At 38.4% G+C, this 21885-nt stretch overlaps 1 protein-coding gene across 1 annotated transcript in view; it reads right to left on the reverse strand.

Moving 5' to 3' along the window:
• SLC30A8 (solute carrier family 30 member 8) overlaps nucleotides 1–21885 on the reverse strand; it is a 38257-nt gene that overhangs the window by 12292 nt on the left and 4080 nt on the right. The window contains exons 2-3 of the mRNA XM_047726571.1: nucleotides 11303–11502; nucleotides 1465–1611 (exon numbers count right to left, since the gene is read on the reverse strand). Coding sequence (XP_047582527.1) covers nucleotides 1465–1611; nucleotides 11303–11502 — 347 coding nt within the window. The remainder of the gene's footprint in view (nucleotides 1–1464; nucleotides 1612–11302; nucleotides 11503–21885) is intronic.

Consider the following 21885-nt stretch of genomic DNA (forward strand, 5'->3'; position numbering starts at 1 on the left):
GTGTAACATATCGCTTCCTAGTGTGGGGCTATTGTTTCCCAGACTTGAGTCATTTACAAAACACAACCTTCATGATTGTTACCACGTCCGCATGATGCCTGTCTTAATAGCCACTTAATTTTTTTAATAAATTTGCTTTTTGTACTTAGCTTCTTCCTAAACGAAGCCATCCATGAAATTACATGTAGACAAGCTAGTTCATTTTCACCTTTATGTCTAAAGCAGTGCTGCCTCGTGTGGGAACCATCATCCCATGTGGCTGTTTCCACTTAAATTAAGTAAAATTAAAAATCTGGTTCTTCAATAGCAGTAGCCACGTTGAAAGTGCTCTATTAGGGCACCCGGGTCATTCAGTCGGTTGAGCATCTGCCTCTTGATCCCAGCTCAGGTCCTGATCTCAGGGTCATGAGTTCAAACCCCATGCTGGGCTCCATGCTGGGTGTGGAGCCTACTTAAAAAAAAAATTAAAAAGAAAATAAAGTGCTCTATGGCCACATTATACTCTAAATGATAGAACATTTCTCCTGAAGCAGAGAGTTCTAGTGAACAGCGTTTGTCTTCCAGGTTCATGGGCTTCCATTCCCAGGATGAGAAAATACAAGCAGGATTCTAAATTCTAAGTTCTGTCCATGTTTACAAAACATCGTATGTTTGCAAAACAGCTTTGACCAATAGTATCAGAAAGGGGGAAGTACATGTGAAAATGTATACAGAAAAATGGCAGGTGCTCAGCCAAAGATACACGTTTTCCAAATGTAGTACTGTCAGGGACTGAAAAGCATCTTCAGATCACATTGTCACAAATTCTTTTTATTGATGTTTATTGCCTCCTCTCTCGCTCTCCTTCTCCTACTCTCTGAATGTTAAAAGAAAGGCAATTCAAAACACTTGTGATGATAAATTATTTGGTGTGAAATTAGAACTTCCTACCAGCCTAAGCTTGAAAAACCACAGCCCACACTGTCAGTATATATGTTGTGGCCTGTATCTAATGGTAGCTTTCAAGGAAGGCAGGCTCTGTCAGCCTTGCTCTGCCCTAAATTCCCCTTCACATTCTATTCTCAACTTACCTGTGGGAACTTCTTTAATTTCTCCAGCTGTCCTGGGCTCTCTGTCCCTTAGTTGGCAAAATGGTAGAAGCTTTATGTCATCCTCCCTCCCAGATGCAGAGTAGCCTAATGAATGGTATGGTGGCTGTTACCATACACTGAGACCTTGGGCTGGGGTGGTTGTTAAAGCCATACAGATGTTCTTATTGTCCCATTGGAGTAGGGGGAGCACAATTTATCTTTTTGCCAAATCAACATCGAGAACACATGTTCCCACACTCACATCCTTTACATTCTGTGCACCAACATGCCTCTAAGGGATTTTTGAACGAGGCTTTCCTTTGCCTCTTCTGTTTTTATCCTTGGTCTGACTGCCCAGCTCCTTGGCCGTGAATGTTCAGTGGGTGAACTGTACCTGCCCGGTGCCATCCAAATGTCAGCTGCTTCGAAGGGGGCTTTGATGACAACCACAAGGAGAAGAGACTGAGCAGGAAACTGGTCAGGTCAATTAAGAGATGGGCAGCGTCTGTGATGACAGCAAGACTCCCGGCAATGTGCCCACCTAGGGGATGCAGAACATTCCATGGGATTAGGGCCCCAGAATGCTTCTAGCGTCACACGCATACTAACCATAGCTGGTGAATGATGCCACAGATCACAAAACTTTATGAGAAAAAGTCTTAACATGGATTCCATCTACCTCTTCTTCCCATTTGACAAGAAACTGACACCCAGAGAGTGCATAGGATGCGAACACATACAAATGGATTTCAAGGGAGTGGCCATTCCTGGAAGAGCAAAGGTACAGAGATTGGAAAGTGTGGGGCACATTTAGAGAACATCATAGTAAGATGGGGACATAAGACTTCAAAAAGAATACGAAAAGATGAGGCTGGAGAGGTGTGGGCTGGATTTGAAGAGTCTTGCACTGAGGACCTCGACTTCTGTCTATAACCCAGGGGCTGTGGTCTGGCACACAGCTGTGTTTGTATTTGACTTGTGATTTTAGCATTGTTTTTACCACTTCCTTCTGCTCCCTAATGTGTATATCTGTCTGAGTTCATGATCCCTATTGTGAATAGTGGGGAGCAGTAAAGGAAAGGGCAGGCACCTTCTGCGGGGGTCCTTGAGTGTAATGACAACCCATTAAAGTGTATGAAGAGAACCCAAGCAGTGGCAATTCTGCCTTGTCTTTCTTTCTGTTTGGTTTGCCTTCTCTACCTCCTCCTAGTTCTCCTTCGGGAAAAGACCTCCAGCCTCCCAAATAGAAGTCAGAAGAAATTTTTGTCTCTTCCTTCCCAAACAGGGCTCGTTGTCAGAGATCAATCTTTGTTGCTCTTACTACTTCTCCCCCAAAAAGAGCTATTGCTGACCCATTGTCCTCCCAGCAGCTGTTTATTGCCTGTGTATGACGAGGCAACAGGGACTATCAGTCACCAGACCCTCTATCATCAGACTCACCTTGTCTCAACTAATGATTTTTAAAAATTACATGTATGGTTCATAATTGCAATAATCCCCACAGACCACTGGCTCTAGCTGTAGTTAATAACTGGTTTGTCAAAGTTTAATGGTCTGAAGCAAAGTAGTGTTCAAGCTTGTTACTGAGCTGTCAGTGCAAAAAATCAGCATGATTCATTAGCCAAAAAAGCAACATTTTGCTAACAAATCAGCTTTTCTTCCAATTATCCTCTAACGTCGTTCTATCTGCCAAACTCAGGTCTGATAATAAAGCTGTGTTAATAATGCATTATTTCTTCCATGAAGAATGGCTACATGCAGATTAGCAGCCGTCCACCATCTCAGCAAAGAACGATGGTGACAACTCCATGTGCTGGGCTCCAGTTGTAGCTTAAGGCAAGGAAATGGAGTCCTATAAGGGCTCTTCAATAGGCTCGCTGAATCATGAGGCAACTGAGTGAGAAAAAGAACTTGCTTTGGAAGAAGCATATTTATATGGAGGCCCGGGAAGTGAGAATCATTTTGCAACCATCATTGCTACTTATAAGAACAGTCCAGAAAACCATGAGCAATCATGCTGAGTCCTATGGAGAAAACTGTGTCCAAGAGATAGTTTCTGACTGAACTCGCATTTGCTTCTGAAAGCATGGGGTATTATTGACAATGAACGCAGCCACCCAGCTGGTATTTATTGAGCCCTTGCTGTGTGCGGTACAGGGATGGGGTATAGAAAGATAAAGTTAAACACATTGCAGTCCCCGTCTTCAGTGCCCTCATCGTCCAATATTCGCTGTGCTGAAGACATGTGTGATGGGCTAGAGGGTCAGACAACTGCTCTCCTCAGGAGCACTGAGGAACTTTTCACAAGAAGGAGGGGTAAGACTGAGCTAGAAGGGAAGAGTTTTTCAGGAAGGGGTAAGAGCAGAAACAATGAACAGAAATGAAAGAAGATGGTGCCATTGTGGAAAAGCTAGAGGTGTGGCCTATCGGAGGAATAACCAGAAATAGGAGTGGAAATGTGGGTTGGGGACCCACTTATGGGAAACTATATCAGGCTAAAGAATTTGAATGTTAAAAAAAAAATTTGAATGTTATCCTATGGGATGGAGTATCTACTATGATTTTGAGGTGAGGTTGTGACATACTCAGATCTGTGTTGGAGAGAGAGATCTTTGCCGACAATGTGGAGGCTGACCTGGAGGGAGGAGAAGCTGGAGGTTAAGGCACAACAGCAAGAGCCAAGGAAATACAAGGAGGCCATGAGGAAGGCAGGAGCACTCATGTATGGATTATTGACAAGATGGAGAAAACAGTGTACTGATAATAAGACAGGAGAGGCACTAAGGACTAAGTTCTGGAAATGCACTCTTCTTAGGGCTTGAGGGGTGAGAGAACATTGGGGGAGCCATTGGGCCTGCATCTCATACTCACCTCAGGCTCAGAGAGTGGGTGTTAAGTACACAAGACAAGCTCTGTGGAGAACAGAGACATTCTGACCAGAATGAAAGAAGCAAAACTGACAACATTAGCCTGTGTCCCATTACTAGATGACGCGGCTGTCTGCTATAAATTCATATTTTTAAAATCCTTTAACTGTCTTATGAATAGCATTATTATACTATATAATAGTATTTTAATAATATATATGACAATAGCATAATACTATAAGAACAAAATTATACTATCAAAACCTCAATGCGTAGAGTTATTACTTAACAAGTATTTAAAACACACCAGAGTTCGCACAGATGTGTTTGGACACTTTTTTAAAATTTTTAATAACCAGGAACCTCAAAAAATATAATGGGCCTAAGCCTCTGAGATACTCTGATGGTAGTACAAAGTAAGCCTCCTTATCAGTAAAGCTTGTGGTTATCAAACCACCCAGCCATAACTCTCTCTAGGAGAAGTTTTATACTCTGAGATACTTAACTATCTTTCCCAGGCCAGTCCCTGCTCTGCTTTCCTGTCTAGCAATCCCCTGAGTCCCCCAACTCTGCTTCACACCCTAAACAATCCTCCTTCAGCACATCTCTCTCCGGCCATTCTCAGTTGCTTCCAGTGCTGGCCATCCTTGAGCTGATTCTTGTGAATTCTCAGTGTCCATATTTCTGTCTTTTTAAATAGGGATACACATTTATATATGCATGTTAAGGCCTTTCCATAATTAGGAATTTTCACAAGTCATCGGAAAGATTCCCAGTTCAACAGCTCCCTTGACAGCAGACACACTAACGCTCATTGCCTTCTTTAATTGCTTCCACCAATCTGCTCTGCGGCCAATTCTCTCTCGAAACACAGCCCCATGACCTGGTTCTCCCCTGTTCTAAATGTCAGTTATTCTGCAAGGCCTGCAGAATTAATCAGGTTCTCCAGCCAGACTTCATGGTCTTTCTTGGACTCAACTACCATTCTAGTTCTGCTCTTTACTCGCCATCTTTTATCTTACATCACTGACTTAGATAGACCTTAGAGAGGTCCAGTTGTAAGTCATAAATGCCCGACTCAAACCACCTTCAGCAAGAACAACAAAATAATGATTTATTGGCACAAAAAAAACTGAGAACAAATCTGGGCAGGATTGGATCAAGTGCAGCCTAATCCTAAAGTTCAAAATACATTTGGGGCTCTGCTCTGTCTCTATGATATTTATGGTCTTACTGGAGACAGACTACTTTGCCCTTAGCAAGGAAGGTTGGACTTGGGAAGCTCCAAGTTTATATATAACAAAAAAAAGCTCCAGGTTTTTTTTGCTACAAGACAAAAATTTAATGAAAATTGGTAGATAATCCACAGGGCTAAAGAGTTATTACATGGGACTGTATTAGAAATTTAAAATAGGTGCTGAAATGTTACATACTATCATCATGATGATATGAAGAAGATGATTCATCTTCTTCCCTTCAATGATTCCTTAGCATATTTCTCTGCCTCTTCCTTTATATCTTTTGGAACAATTTCATGTCTTCCTTTAGTTATTTCACCAACCCAGCTGAGCTCTAGCTCAAAAGCTTTATCCTTAACTTCATCATGTACTATGTAAATTATTTTTGCAACTTCTTTAACAACATCACGGCCGTTCATTTCTTTCATCTGAAGTTTTTCTATTTCTGTCTTTGCAGCTTGCCTGGCTTTGCCAATGGCACAACCCCAATAACCATATAAAACTCCTGATGGGTGAATCATGTAGAGCTGTGCACCATCATTCACACTGTAAGACCCTAACATGAAACCAGTCAAAAGGTCGAACAGCACTGTAGAGTGTATACGCAGCAGAATATTTGTAGAGGATAGAGAGCTTTCCCCACCTCTAGTCTCCCTATAAGAAAGACCCAGAGACTCTGAGTAGTCTCACTTGGCATGTCATACCCAGCCTTGTCTCTGAGCATGAGTTTCTTGGTCTAAGAGGACCAGAACTGCAGTCAGCACAGAGAGTATGAGGAAGCTTCTGCAACAGGCAATCCTTGACCACTGCAAACAGTGGCCCCCAGATGAAGCTACACATCAAGAATCACTTGAATTTCTTTCCAACGATACAGATTTCATGTCCTATTGCTGACCTACCCACTTAAAATCTGTCCAGGCAAGGCTGATATCTACTACCTCCTGGACCACGGCAGTGATCAGGTACTGCTCATGAGGCCCCTCCTTCTGCAAGGACTTTTCATCTCCCTCTTAGCCCACTTTTCAATTCCTCCTCAAACTTTGAGGCCTGTCTCAAATCTCACACCCTGTATAAGGACCCTCCCAGATTCCCAAAAGTGACCAGGGAATAACAGTTGCTTTCTCTGCCCTGGTCAAGAATGGCTTCAGGTGAGGTCTGGTTGGGGTCTTGAATGAGGATGAGGGTTTTGATGAGTGTGGGCAATGAGGAGAGTCCTTTTCCATCCAAATAAAAAGACATAAGCAAAAGCTACAGAGACTTTAAGATATAACGGTTATTTTGCACAGGATGGGTAAATAGGTGAAACAGAAGTCATTAGTGACGTCATAAAAGAAAGAGATTAATGGTCACTTTGGCAGCCAGATGGTGGAATGACTTGAAAGTCAAAGTAAGAATTTTTCATTTTTTTTCCAGAATCCCAGAGCATTTGAATATGTTGCTCCCTTTTCACTTGGGGTAACCGAGGGACCCTAGCACAGAGAGAGCCCCTGAACCAGCCTCTCCCTGCTACAACACACCTATGGGTCTACCCCAGTACAGTAATGTTTCCTGTGCTTGCTGTGTTGGGGGAAACATGGTGCAACACTGAACTAGGCAAAGTGGAACCGTCGAAATTCTGAAGACAGATTTAACATGACGAGAGCAATGTTTTAGGGAGATCAGTTCAAAATGAGTGCAGCTCAAATTCTAAATGAGTCTGTCAGTTTCCACTTCATTCCTTTACTGACAACATCACTTTCTTCTGGCTCCAAACTGAAGCCAGAATAGAACTTATGGACTAATTAATGATTAAGAATGAGAGAGAAGAGGAAGATTGATTTGTTCACTCCAAGTGAATAGTTTTTCATCCCCTCTCCCCTAAAAATATAAGTCATTTTAAAGCAACATGACAGGGCATAGGAAAAGCACAAGGAGAAAAGTGAGTTTTTTGAATGGGAGACCATCCCACTTCAGACTGTTGAATAGACATCACCTGGGGAGAAGATGCCATCTGTTCTCAGCATCTACATGGATTCTGGGGACAGCAGAGAGGGAAAGTACTGGAGAGAAAAAGCCAGTGTATACATCTTGCTGACCTGTGTTTGCATGCAGTGATGCCAGTATTTTATCTGGAAAGCTATGAATTTCCAGAATACCACCTTTTTAAAGCCACATTCTGAATAGGTTCTGTTTTTTAAATTTTCCATTTTATCCATCTCCTACATGAACTACATGAATACTGTCTATGATCTTACGAATTTAACTAATAAAAATATATATACCTCTGGCATAAATGTCAGTGGATTTTCCAAGAGAATTTTTAGATTGGAACTACTCGAAGTAAATTCTTAGCAACTTCATCAAGCTATTAAGTTGGTCCCTTCAAAAGACTTAGCCTGGCTCTAGAAAGTATGTGGTATCAATTACTTTTATAATCTTTGACTGGAAAATTATGTGTCAACCCTGGGTTTTTCTTGGACTGCATGAATCTAAGTTCTTTTCCAGTTTTCAGAAAGTATAAAAGTCTGAGTATGAATATATAGGTCATAAGACTCAAGAGGTTTAAGAAACCAATAAATTCTGATTGTTAGCTGTGATAGTACAAAACCAAACCAAACAAAACCAAAACAAAACAGAACCCAAAAACAAAACAAAACAAAAACCAAAACTATAGCAGGTTCTGTTTTCTTCCAATCTTAGATTATTATTAATTTAGCCCACCTTTTGGGTAAAGGAAAATTAATCCAAAATATTGGTAAGAGTGTAACAGGTAATTCTGGTAATGGAGTAAGAGTATCTTATGATACTACATGCCAGGTTGTTCCTAGTGTTCTTTATTTTATTTGGGGGGGGGAATAATAGATAAGCTACATTGCATATAAAAACTTTCAGACTAAGTTCATAACTAAACATAATTTTATTATTAATAAAAAGAAAGGATAAAAAGAATCAAAGAAATATATAACTCAAGATACTAAAACACAATAAGACTACGACCTTGAAGAAAGAGGAACCAACAGATATTTTTAAAGCCAAAATTGTGAATTAAAAATAGAAGAAAAATTTAGATAATAATATATTCTATATACACATACACAGACACACACACACACACACACACACACACATAAATAACGTAAAGAAACTAGACATCTATCAAGTTAAATCAAGGAAAAGAAAATATATAAACAGTATTAAAATGAGAAAGTAGCTAGAATAAACAAGAGAATGTTAATGTGAAACTGTCATGTTCCAATGTATGGTAATAAATTGGAAAATTTCTATGAGATGGCTGACTTCGGAAAAACATAAATGACCATAATTTACTGGAGCAGTAGAAATTTTGAGTACATCAAAAAATGAAGAGGAAGCTAATAAATATATTTTAAAAATTATTTCCAAGAATGTCTCCAAAGCTAGATAGTTTGCCAGGGACTTCTTTTTAAAAAAAGGAAGAGATAATTACAGTGTTATATAAATCATTTCCATTTTTTTATTAAAATAAGGTACCATTAAAACTAAACTTTTCATTTTAATATGCATAACTCTAATTCAAAAACTTAGAAAAGTAGCTCCAAACAAAACTATCAATTTCAATCATCAATAAAGATAAAAAATCCCAATGGATATACGAGTGACCCAGATTGAGCAAGGCATTGAAAGAATGGTCCATCACGGGCTATTTGAGAGGCACGAGAATGACAGTCCAGGAATTTGAGCCCCTGAATTAGAATGCCTGCGAACTTAGAAGGTGTGTTACTGAAGTAGAGTACTTAACTCTGCATTTCAGATTCCTCATCTCTATAGTGCAATTAATAACAGGAAGACCTATGTCTCAGGGATTTTGACAGGATTAAGGAAGGTAACACAATGACAACCACTCATCACAGTTTCTGGCGCATTATAAGCATTAATAGATGATGCTAGGTGATTTCTGGCATCATAATGCCATCATTATGATGCCAGAAATGCAAAGACCATATCATATTAGGAAATCTCTGAATATGAAACACATCAACAATGAGTCAAAAAATTTTAAGAGTATGTTTAAAAGAAAAGATACTTGATAAAAATCAATAAGTATCCTTGGTTATTTGTTAATCATTTAAAAACCTCATTCACATAATGAAAATACTTACCCTCTCAGGAAACATTTCATTTAACAGCTAGGTAGTTGCACAGATTTGATTTAGCATAAGATATTATGTAACATGATAAAATATGAAACATACAGAAGAAGAGATATAATTATTGAAAAAAGAAGAGAAATATGTTTTTTTGCACAAATGAGTATTATCTCCTAGGAGGTGGGAGGATGAATGAGAGAGGAACAAAGAAAGTGGGTTGAGATACATTTAGAAGGAAAATAATGCAAATACACTGATGAGTATAAAATGAACATGCAAAATGGAAAACTTTCCAGAATGTGCAAAGTAACCACCTAGAAAAGAGGACATGCAAAAAAGGAAGACACCGCTCACCTCTGGAAAGAGTAAATCAAACACATCCTAATAACCCTGGCAAGAAATAGGCTGCCCCTTTATTAAAACATACAAATATGCCAACTAATTAAAATCACAAAACAAATTAGAGATAAATGGATAAATTGGGATAAATGGAGAAACATACCATATTCCTAGAGGAGAAAACTGAGTATTTTAAAAAGATTTGTGTTTCCAAATTAACTTACATTCCAGTAAAATCATAATCCAATTTTGGAGAGAACTGAACACAATGATTTTCATGTTTAATTAGAATAATAAACAGAAATAAATGGGCTTTTCCTTTTTTCTGTTAAACAAGGAATAATGAAGAAAGAACAACAGATATTATAACACGTAGATCTACATTAATTAAATGTGTTACTAATAACAAAGAAGAACAATGCAGATCAATGAAATACCTTAGAACCAAACCCTTATTCTTTAAGAAATATTGATAATTGATTAAAGAAACATCAAAAATCAATGGAAGGAGTAATTAATTATTCCACGAATAATGCTGAAAACTTTGTTAGTCATTTAGAAAAAGAATTTTTAGTCCTTAGAGCAAATTTAAAATTAAAGGAAAAATATTCAACAACAAAATGGTATTTATCTTCTCAGTAGATGGGGACCAAAGCACTAACATAATGAAAGAGCAATAAAAGAAGTTAGCTCAAAATGGAATGTTTGGTACAATTACATACATAAAATTTAAAACTTATCTACATCAAACCAAAAATTAAAAAGTAAACCATAAACTGAAAAAGTACTTAAACCAAATATAAAAATTGCAATATCCTAACTATATAAAGAGCTCCCAGAAATCAATATATAGCATTATAAACTTACCTAAAAGCAAATGAATGGGAGACATTAACAGGCAAGCAGGAAATGCATCAACAGAGGGAAATCTAGATTACTAATAAGCATGCAAAAAATATTTTAACGGTAACCAAAAAAATGAATAATAAAATAAAGCATATTCACCTATACATTAACAAAGATTTTTAAAAGATTAAAAATAAGTTCTGGTAAAGATTTGGAGAATCATTCTTACATACAGCAGGCAGACATATGAATTGCTATCCAGCTTTCCGGATAGCAGTTTGGCAATATGCATCAAGAAGTAATAAAAATATTTTTATCCTTCTATCAATTTTCCACTGTTGGGAATCTCTTTCAAGGGATTAACCAGAGAAGCAGGCAGACTTTTATTCATGAGTTTTCACTGCAGCATTGTCCATAGCAGGAATAAAAAGAACTCCCTGAATTTCTAATAGAGAGATGGTTATATAAATCACAGTGGAGCATATTATAGAATATTATTCAGGCATAAAAATGTTTTTGAAGAGTATTTGATGGCATGGTCAAAAGCATTCAGCATGCTCTCAGTTATGTTAAGAAAACAGAGTTATGAATAGAAAAATATATTGTACAAAAATATTGCACGATGTTATTAGAGGTTATTACTCAAATGTGGGATGGTGATAAATTTTATTTTGTTTCCTAATATTTTCCACCGTATCTACAATGAGCTTAGTCTGCACTTACAAAAATAGGAAATCTTCCTTTAAAAGGGGAACTTGTATAACCCTCCTGCAGTGATATGAGGTTTTTGCTTGTTTGCTTGTTTAATCATAAAAGTCCTTTTAAGTAATACTCACCCACGACCTCTGCAATCATGAAAACAAAGCATATTCCTGAAGCAGCACAGAGTTTCCACTTGGCGTAAACTTGCTTGTTTGCTCTGTTCTCTGTGGCCTTGGAGTGGCTGTGGCAGTGATAGATGGTTCCTGACTCCAGCTCCTCTGGCTTCTCTCCAGGACATTGATCTTTATTCAAGGCTTTCTGCTGGAGTTCCACACTGTGGATGAGTTTGACAGAAGCAAGAAGTGAGCATGGTTGCAAACAAATACGTCACTGTCAGCCCTGCCCATTCTCAGAACTGATATTGGGACATCGGCTAACTAGCTGGGAAGTTGCTGTTCACAGCTCCTTCCACAAGAAATATCCAATGTAAGGAACAAGCAAGAAATTTCCTTTGAATTCTCAACTACTAAACGTTTTGCTTTTATTCAGCCAAGGTCTTATTCAGTCTATACCAGCAGTGACTAAGAAATGTCAAAGGAACAGGTGAAGGGAAGCAGATACACTTTGATGCATTTCCTTCCAAATTACTGGGCTTTGAAAAGATTTTGGATCCTGTGTTACAAAATTAAAAATGGGGGAGTGGGCAGGGCAATATTGGCTATGTGCATGGGAGCCAAGTTGATGATTCAAATACTCACTATTAAATGCCAAAACTCTTCCATTCTTCTCCACAGCAACACTGTTAATAGATCATTTTCTCCTTCTCCTGCTGAATCCATGTGGACTCTCAGAACCCCTCTTAACACAGCTTTGCAGACAATATCTCTCAATCTATCAAATCTGTATTGGGAGTTGAACTTACTTATACTTCCTAAAGCAGGCAGCACCTATAAGTTCTTCTCAAATGTAAAGCATTATTTAGAACCATGTATAGAACTCTAGAATTTTGTAGATGGAAAGATTATAGATAACATTAAGTCCAATCCCATAGTTTCTTACTAATCAAGGTTCAGAGAGGTTAAGTAATTGCCTGAGGCCATATAATCAAGAAACAGCAGAACTGGGATTCTAAGTCTAGTGTTTTTTCCACTGGGTTCCACCCTGCCTCCCTACCTGAACTTTAGGACACCTGAAACCAACCTCTACTGATACCAATATCAATGTCCATGGATCTTGAGCTGATCAGACTTTCATTTACTTAATAAACTTATTAGAAGACATTAATAAGATTCTTAGAATTAAGAAATTAGCATTCATGACTTTGAAAGGTATAAAAAGAAAAATAAATTCACCTCCACTTGGAGAGCTCATTTGTCTTATCACCATATGGAATTAAAGCTCTGAAGGTTTTGGCTTAGATGATGATAATTATTATGACTTTAATTATCATTCTATTTGGGTTTTTCCTGAATAAACTAACATATACATTCATTACAGAAAATCTAGAATTACAGAAAAGCAACAAAGCAAGGGAAAAATCACTGGTAACCTTACCTCCAAAAGACAATTATTACTGATATTTTTTTGCTTAGCTTTGTAATATATAAACACACTTTTTAAAAACATAATCAGAATGTGTAATTAGCATGTTTTTGGTTACAAGTACTGAAAAAAGCTCATGCTATTAAATGGGAATTATTGGTTCTGCAACTGAAAACATCGAGATGTATTGGTCTTTAGCCTGATTTAGGAAGACTCCACATACATCGTTCTGCATTCTCAAGTACACTTTAACCACAGGCTGGTTTTCCCCATGGTAGTGGAATGGCTGCCCAGGGTAATCAGAATTGTGCACCTGTCTTTTCTTATACAAGCAGAGAGAGTGTCCATTCCCAATGCCTAAGCAAGAGTCCTGAGTTGCATGCTGATTTGGCCAAATGAGAACCAGCCTTTATAGCCAGAGGAATGTGGATGGGCTCATTGGCTTAGACTTTGTTATAATCAGATTGGCTAAACCCTACCATGCTGACTCCTGGAGCTGAGATTGGGGTAGATGCTACCCAGATCATGCGACTGCAACTCAGTGGGGACAGGCTAAAATGGGTTATGGATGAAATGACAGTGTCACCCTAGGATCCTACTGAAGATACAGCTTTGGAACATGATTCTTAGCTAAATGTCTTGTTGCCATTTTCTCTATTTATTAAATACTCTACACTATTATTTCTAACATATAGAGAGCACTGTATCTAATAGAGTATGTCATACATAATGAACTGATTTCCTCTTATTAAACACTTCATTCTTTCCCAATTGTTTGCTCATATAGGTGGGGCTGTTGATCTTTATGGTTAATCTTTACTCAGTATATTATTATCTTCTCAAAATGTAACCGTAAAATGGGAATTATTTGGTCAACAGGTATCTATATTTTTAAGGATTTTGGAATATATCACCAAATTGACTTTGGAACATTTGTACTGATGATGTTAATAGCACTAAGGATTTTGAACATTCTAACAGTTGCAAATAATCTCCTTTGCTGGAATAGGAACCATTTGGCAAAAAGCACCTAAAGTATTTGTATCCACACATTCTTGCCTTTGCAATGTGATACATGCCCTGATAATAACAAATATATCATGTAGCAGTGTGGGTCACGAATGACCATCAACTCAGAGGAGCCTGAGAACCAAAAAGAAAGCATGATAGAGATTTCCTCTTCTTTCATGCTGAGAAGGCAACATGAGCAAGACAGGGTCACTGATCGTTCTGACAGTATTCATATGACCACTGATTTGCTGATGTCATATGAAGCTTTGCTTTATTTATATTTTTCATGAATCTTGTGGCCAGAGAAAAACAGGTTTTAAGTAAGGAGGAGAAAGAACTTATTCTGGAGCAGTGCAGAAGTCAGACCAACCAGGAATCCTACTAAGGGTACAGCCTCAGGGCAATGCCACAGGAAGAAAAGGCAAGAAACCTGGCCAATTTTTTTTTTTTACTTTTAATTTTTTTTTAATTTTTTATAAACATATATTTTTATCCCCAGGGGTACAGGTCTGCGAATTGCCAGGTTTACACACTTCACAGCACTCACCATAGCACATACCCTCCCCAATATCCATAACCCCACCCCCCTCTCCCAACCCCCCTCCCCCCATCAACCCTCAGTTTGTTTTGTGAGATTAAGAGTCACTTATGGTTTGTCTCCCTCCCAATCCCATCTTGTTTCATTTACTCTTCTCCTACCCCCTCAACCCCCCATGTTGCATCTCCTCTCCCTCATATCAGGGAGATCATATGATAGTTGTCTTTCTCTGATTGACTTATTTTGCTAAGCATGATACCCTCTAGTTCCATCCACGTCGTCGCAAATGGCAAGATTTCATTTCTTTTGATGGCTGCATAGTATTCCATTGGGTATATATACCACATCTTCTTTATCCATTCGTCTGTAGATGGACATCTAGGTTCTTTCCATAGTTTGGCTATTGTAGACATTGCTGCTATAAACATTCGGGTGCATGTGCCCCTTCGGATCACTGCGTTTGTATCTTTAGGGTAAATACCCAGTAGTGCAATTGCTGGGTGATAGGGTAGTTCTATTTTCAACATTTTGAGGAACCTCCATGCTGTTTTCCAGAGTGGTTGTACGAGATTGCATTCCCACCAACAGTGTAGGAGGGTTCCCCTTTCTCCGCATCCTCGCCAGCATCTGTCATTTCCTGACTTGTTAATTTTAGCCATTCTGACTGGTGTGAGGTGATATCTCATTGTGGTTTTGATTTGTATTTCCCTGATGCCAAGTGATGTGAAGCACTTTTTCATGTGTCTGTTGGCCATCTGGATGTCTTCTTTGGAGAAATGTCTGTTCATGTCCTCTGCCCATTTCTTGATTGGATTATTTGTTCTTTGGGTGTTGAGTTTGCTAAGTTCTTTATAGATTTTGGACACTAGCCCTTTATCTGATATGTCATTTGCAAATATCTTCTCCCATTCTGTCAGTTGTCTTTTGGTTTTGTTCACTGTTTCCTTTGCTGTGCAAAAGCTTTTGATCTTGATAAAATCCCAATAGTTCATTTTTGCCCTTGCTTCCCTTGCCTTTGGCGATGTTCCTAGGAAGATGTTGCTGCGGCTGAGGTCGAAGAGGTTGCTGCCTGTGTTCTCCTCAAGGATTTTGATGGATTCCTTTCTCACATTGAGATCCTTCATCCATTTTGAGTCTATTTTCGGGTGTATTGTAAGGAAATGATCCAATTTCATTTTTCTGCATGTGGCTGTCCAATTTTCCCAACACCATTTATTGAAGAGGCTGTCTTTTTTCCATTGGACATTCTTTCCTGCTTTGTCGAAGATGAGTTGACCATAGAGTTGAGGGTCTATTTCTGGGCTCTCTATTCTGTTCCATTGATCTATGTGTCTGTTTTTGTGCCAGTACCATGCTGTCTTGAGGATGACAGCTTTGTAATAGAGCTTGAAGTCCGGAATTGTGATGCCACCAACTTTGGCTTTCTTTTTCAATATTCCTTTGGCTATTCGAGGTCTTTTCTGGTTCCATATAAATTTTAGGATTGTTTGTTCCATTTCTTTGAAAAAAATGGATGGTACTTTGATAGGAATTGCATTAAATGTGTAGATTGCTTTAGGTAGCATAGACATTTTCACAATATTTATTCTTCCAATCCAGGAGCATGAAACATTTTTTCATTTCTTTGTGTCTTCCTCAAATTCTTTCATGAGTACTTTATAGTTTTCTGTGTATAGATTCTTAGTCTCTTGGTTAGGTTGATTCCTAGGTATCTTATAGTTTTGGGTGCAATTGTAAATGGGATGGACTCCTTAATTTCTCTTTCTTCTGTCTTGTTGTTGGTGTAGAGAAATGCAACTGATTTCTGTGCATTGATTTTATATCCTGACACTTTACTGAATTCCTGTACAAGTTCTAGCAGTTTTGGAGTGGAGTCTTTTGGGTTTTCCACATATAGTATCATATCATCTGCAAAGAGTGATAGTTTGACTTCTTCTTTGCCAATTTGGATACCTTTAATTTCCTTTTGTTGTCTGATTGCTGAGGCTAGGACTTCTAGTACTATGTTGAATAGCAGTGGTGATAACGGACATCCCTGCCATGTTCCTGACCTTAGCGGAAAAGCTTTCAGTTTTTCTCCATTGAGAATGATATTTGCGGTGGGTTTTTCATAGATGGCTTTGATAATATTGAGGTATGTGCCGTCTATCCCTACACTTTGAAGAGTTTTGATCAGGAAGGGATGCTGTACTTTGTCAAATGCTTTTTCAGCATCTATGGAGAGTATCATATGGTTCTTGTTCTTTCTTTTATTAATGTGTTGTATCACATTGATTGATTTGTGGATGTTGAACCAGCCTTGCAGCCCTGGAATAAATCCCACTTGGTCGTGGTGAATAATCCTTTTAATGTACTGTTGAATCCTATTGGCTAGTATTTTGGCGAGAATTTTTGCATCTGTGTTCATCAAGGATATTGGTCTGTAGTTCTCTTTTTTGATGGGATCCTTGTCTGGTTTTGGGATCAAGGTGATGCTGGCCTCATAGAATGAGTTTGGAAGTTTTCCTTCTATTTCTATTTTTTGGAACAGTTTCAGGAGAATAGGAATTAGTTATTCTTTAAATGTTTGGTAGAATTCCCCCGGGAAGCCATCTGGCCCTGGGCTTTTGTTTGTTTGGAGATTTTTGATGACTGTTTCAATCTCCTTACTGCTTATGGGTCTGTTCAGGCTTTCCATTTCTTCCTGGTTCAGTTGCGGTAGTTTATATGTCTCTAGGGATGCATCCATTTCTTCCAGATTGTCAAATTTGTTGGCATAGAGTTGCTCATAGTATGTTCTTATAATTGTCTGTATTTCTTTGGTGTTCGTTGTGATCTCTCCTCTTTCATTCATGATTTTATTTATATGGGTCCTTTCTCTTTTCTTTTTGATAAATCTGGCCAGGGGTTTATCAATCTTATTAATTCTTTCAAAGAACCAGCTCCTAGTTTCGTTGATTTGTTCTATTGTTTTTTTGGTTTCTATTTCATTGATTTCTGCTCTGATCTTTATGATTTCTCTTCTCCTGCTGGGTTTAGGGTTTCTTTCTTGTTCTTTCTCCAGCTCCTTTAGGTGTAGGGTTAGGTTGTGTACCTGAGACCTTTCTTGTTTCTTGAGAAAGGCTTGTACCGCTATATATTTTCCTCTCAGGACTGCCTTTGTTGTGTCCCACAGATTCTGAACCGTTTTGTTTTCATTATCATTTGTTTCCATAAATTTTTTCAATTCTTCTTTAATTTCCTGGTTGACCCATTCATTCTTCAGAAGGATGCTGTTTAGTCTCCATGTATTTGGGTTCTTTCCAAATTTCCTCTTGTGATTGAGTTCTAGCTTTAGAGCATTGTGGTCTGAAAATATGCAGGGAATGATCCCAATCTTTTGATACCAGTTAAGACTTGATTTAGGACCAAGAATGTGACCTATTCTGGAGAATGTTCCATGTACACTAGAGAAGAATGTGTATTCTGTTGCTTTGGGATGAAAAGTTCTGAATATATCTGTGATGTCCATCTGGTCCAGTGTGTCATTTAAGGCCTGATTTCCTTGTTGATCTTTTGCTTGGATGATCTGTCCATTTCAGTGAGGGGAGTGTTAAAGTCCCCTACTATTATTGTATTATTGTCGATGTGTTTCTTTGATTTTGTTATTAATTGGTTTATATAATTGGCTGCTCCCACGTTAGGGGCATAGATATTTAAAATTGTTAGATCTTCTTGTTGGACAGTTCCTTTGAGTATGATATAGTGTCCTTCCTCATCACTTATTATAGTCTTTGGCTTAAAATCTAATTGATCTGATATAAGGATTGCCACTCCTGCTTTCTTCTGTTGTCCATTAGCATGGTAAATTCTTTTCCACCCCCTCACTTTAAACCTGGAGGTGTCTTCGGGTTTAAGATGAGTTTCTTGTAGGCAACATATAGATGGGTTTTGTTTTTTTATCCATTCTGATACCCTGTGTCTTTTGATTGGGGCATTTAGCCCATTAACATTCAGGGTAAGTATTGAGAGATATGAATTTAGTGCCATTGTATTGCCTGTAAGGTGACTGTTATTGTATATTGTCTCTGTTTCTTTCTGATCTACTACTTTTAGGGTCTCTCTTTGCTTAGAGGACCCCTTTCAATATTTCCTGTAGAGCTGGTTTGGTATTTGCAAATTCTTTCAGTTTTTGTTTGTCCTGGAAGCTTTTAATCTCTCCTTCTATTTTCAAAGATAGCCTAGCTGGATATAGTATTCTTGGCTGCATGATTTTCTCATTTAATACTCTGAATATATCATGCCAGCTTTTTCTGGCCTGCCAGGTCTCTGTGGATAAGTCTGCTGCCAATCTAATAATTTTACCATTGTACATTACAGACTTCTTTTCCCGGGATGCTTTCAGGATCTTTTCTTTGTCACTAAGACTTGTAAATTTTACTATTAGGTGACGGGGTGTGGACCTATTCTTATTGATTTGAGGGGGGTTCTCTGAACCTCCTGGATTTTGATGCTTGTTCCCTTTGCCATATTGGGGAAATTCTCTCCAATAATTCTCTCCAACATACCTTCTGCTCCCCTCTCTGTTTCCTCTTCTTCTGGAATCCCAATTATTCTAATGTTGTTTCGTCTTATGGTGTCACTTATCTCTCGAATTCTCCCCTCGTGGTCCATTAGCTGTTTGTCCCTCTTTTGCTCAGCTTCTTTATTCTCTGTCATTTGGTCTTCTATATCGTTAATTCTTTCTTCTGCCTCATTTATCCTAGCAGTGAGAGCCTCCATTTTTGATTGCACCTCATTAATAGCTTTTTTTATTTCAACTTGGTTAGATTTTATATTTTTCTTTTATTTCTCCAGAAAGGGCTTTTATATCTCCCGAGAGGGTTGCTTTAATATCTTCCATGCCTATTCAAGCCCGGCTAGAACCTTGAGAATCATCATTCTGAACTCTATATCTGACATATTACCAATGTCTGTATTGATTAGGTCCCTAGCCTTTGGTACTGCTTCTTGTTCTTTTTTTTGTTGTGAATTTTTCCGCCTTGTCATTTTGTCCAGATAAGAATATATGAAGACACAAGTAAAATACTAAAAGGGTGGCAACAACCCCAGGAAAATATGCTTTAGCCAAATCAGAAGAGATCCCAAATCGTGAGGGGGGAGAAAGGGGATAAAAAGGGGTTCAGAAAGAAAAAAAAATAAACTATTAAAAAAAGAAAGCCGATAAAAAATATAAAAAGGAAAATATATATATATATATCTATATATATATTAGATAAACTATTTAAAAAACGTTAAAGAAAACGGTAAAAAAAAAAAAGAAAGAAAACGGTAAAAGTTAAAAAAATTCAGCAGAAAAGAGAAAAAAAATTGAAAAAGAAAAAAAAATTAAATTAACTGCAAGGCTAAAGAATCATGGGGAGAAAGCCATGAGTTCCATGCTTTGCTTTCTTCTCCTCTGGAATTCCGCCGCTCTCCTTGGTATTGAAACTGCACTCCTTGGTAGGTGAACTTGGTCCTGACTGGGTTTCTCGTTGTTCTTCTGGGGGAGGGGTCTATTGTATTGATTCTCAAGCGTCTTTGCCCCAGGCGGAGTTGCACCGCCCTTACCCGGGGCCGGGCTGAGTCATCCGCTCGGGTTTGCTGGGTTTGCTTTCGGGAGCTTTTGTTCCCTGAGCGCTTTCCGTAGAGTCCGGAGGACGGGAGTGAAGATGGCGGCCTCCCGGTCTCCGGCCCGGAGGAGCCGAGAGCCCGGGGCCCCACTCCTCAGTGCGCCCTCAGAGAACAGCGCCCAATGACTCCCGTCACCCTGGCCTCCGGCCACGCTCCGAGCTGACCGAGCCTGCGACCGGTTCAAGGCAACCCCGAGCCTAGAGCTCACTCCTCGGCTCTGTCTCTGTAGCCGGCTTCCCTGTTCTACTACCGGTAAGCTCTGCGACACCCAGACACCCCCAATCCCTCTGTGACCCTGTGGGGCCTGAGGCCGCGCTGACCCCGCCTGGGCTTCACCCCAGTTAAGCCTCTGGAGCGATGTCCCTCAGCGGAACAGACTTTTAAAAGTCCTGATTTTGTGCTCCGTTGCTCCGCTGCTCGCCGGGAGCCGGCCCCTCCCCCCGCAGTCTATCTTCCAGTCACTTTGGATTCACCCCTTTGCCAGTCCTACCTTTCAGATAGTGGTTGATTTTCTGTTTCTAGAATTGCTGTTCTTCTTCTCTTCAATCTCCCGTTGGATTTGTAGGTGTTTGCAATCTTTAGATAAGCTATTTAGCTGATTTCCTGCTACCCGAAGTAGTCTCAGCTGCCACTTCTCCGCCATCTTGACTCTCCGAAACTTGGCCAATTTTTTACCTTTAAATACTGCTTGTCCTAGACTCTAATATTAACTTACTTTGAGCTGAGATTGCTCCTTGAAATACTAAGCAAAAGATCCAAAGGTGGGCTTCAGAGGCTCCATAAAAATTGGATCCTGTAGGATTTTTTTATACCAGTTGATGTCATCCGCAAATAGTATCAAATTTTATTTCTTCCTTTCTAATCTGGATGCTTTTTATTTTTATTTTTATTTTTATCTTACCTGTTTTCCCTGGCTAGAACACACAGTAAAATGGACATCCTTATCTTCTTCCTGATGTTAAGAGAAAGCTTTCAGATCTTTACTACTAAGTTTAATGTTAACTTCATGGATGCTTTTTATCAGGTTGAAGAAGTTCCCTTCTATTCTTTGTTTGGTGAATATCACCATAATGAAAAGCTGTTGAGTTTTATTGAATGCTTTTTCTGTGAGATAATCATATGGTGGGTTTTGTCCTTTATTCTATTAATGTGGTGTATTACTTTCATTGTATTTAAATGTTAAATCAAATATGCATTACTGGGATAAATCTGACTTCACCATAGTCCATAATTTTTTTATATCTTGTGTTCAGTTTGTTAGTATTGGGTAGAGGGATTTTTGAATCTATGTTTATTTATAAGGTGTATTGACCTATAGTTTTATTTTCTTGTGGTATCTTTTTATTTTGCTATAAATGAAATATTGAAATATAGAATAAGTTGGAGAATGTTCATCCTTTTTATGTTTTGGAAGAATTTGTGAAGAATTGGTATTAATTCTACTTTATGTATTTCGTAAAGACCACCAGTGAAGACATCTGGGTTTAGAATTTTCTTTGCACGAAGTTTTCTTATTACTAAGTCAATCTTTTTATTTATTATAGATCTACTTGGATTTTCTGTTTTCTCTTGAGTTAGTTTGATAGTTTGTATCTTTCTATGTCTTCAACATTTCATCTAATATTATATATATGTTATGTATGCAACTTACCTTTAAATCAGTTAGGAGAAGAAAGGAGAGTAAATATGCTGTCTTTCGTAATTATCTTTACTGATGCTATTTGGCTTTTGTGTGTTGATTCAAGTTAATGCCTGTTGTCATTTATTTTCAGTCTGAAATTTTCCCCTTACTATTTCTTGATAAGTGAGTCTGCTAGCAAAATAATTTCTTAGTTTTTGCTCATCTGGGAAATGTCTTCATTTCACCTTTATTTTAGAAGATAGATTTGCTGGATATAAACTGATTGGTTGACAGTTCTTTTTTTCTTTTAGCCCTTTGAATATGTCATTCCCCTGTCTTCCAGGTACTTTGTTTCTGCTAGAAGTCAGATGTTG

This window comes from Lutra lutra, chromosome 4 (genome assembly GCF_902655055.1).
Source record: "Lutra lutra chromosome 4, mLutLut1.2, whole genome shotgun sequence".
Lineage (NCBI taxonomy): Eukaryota > Metazoa > Chordata > Mammalia > Carnivora > Mustelidae > Lutra > Lutra lutra.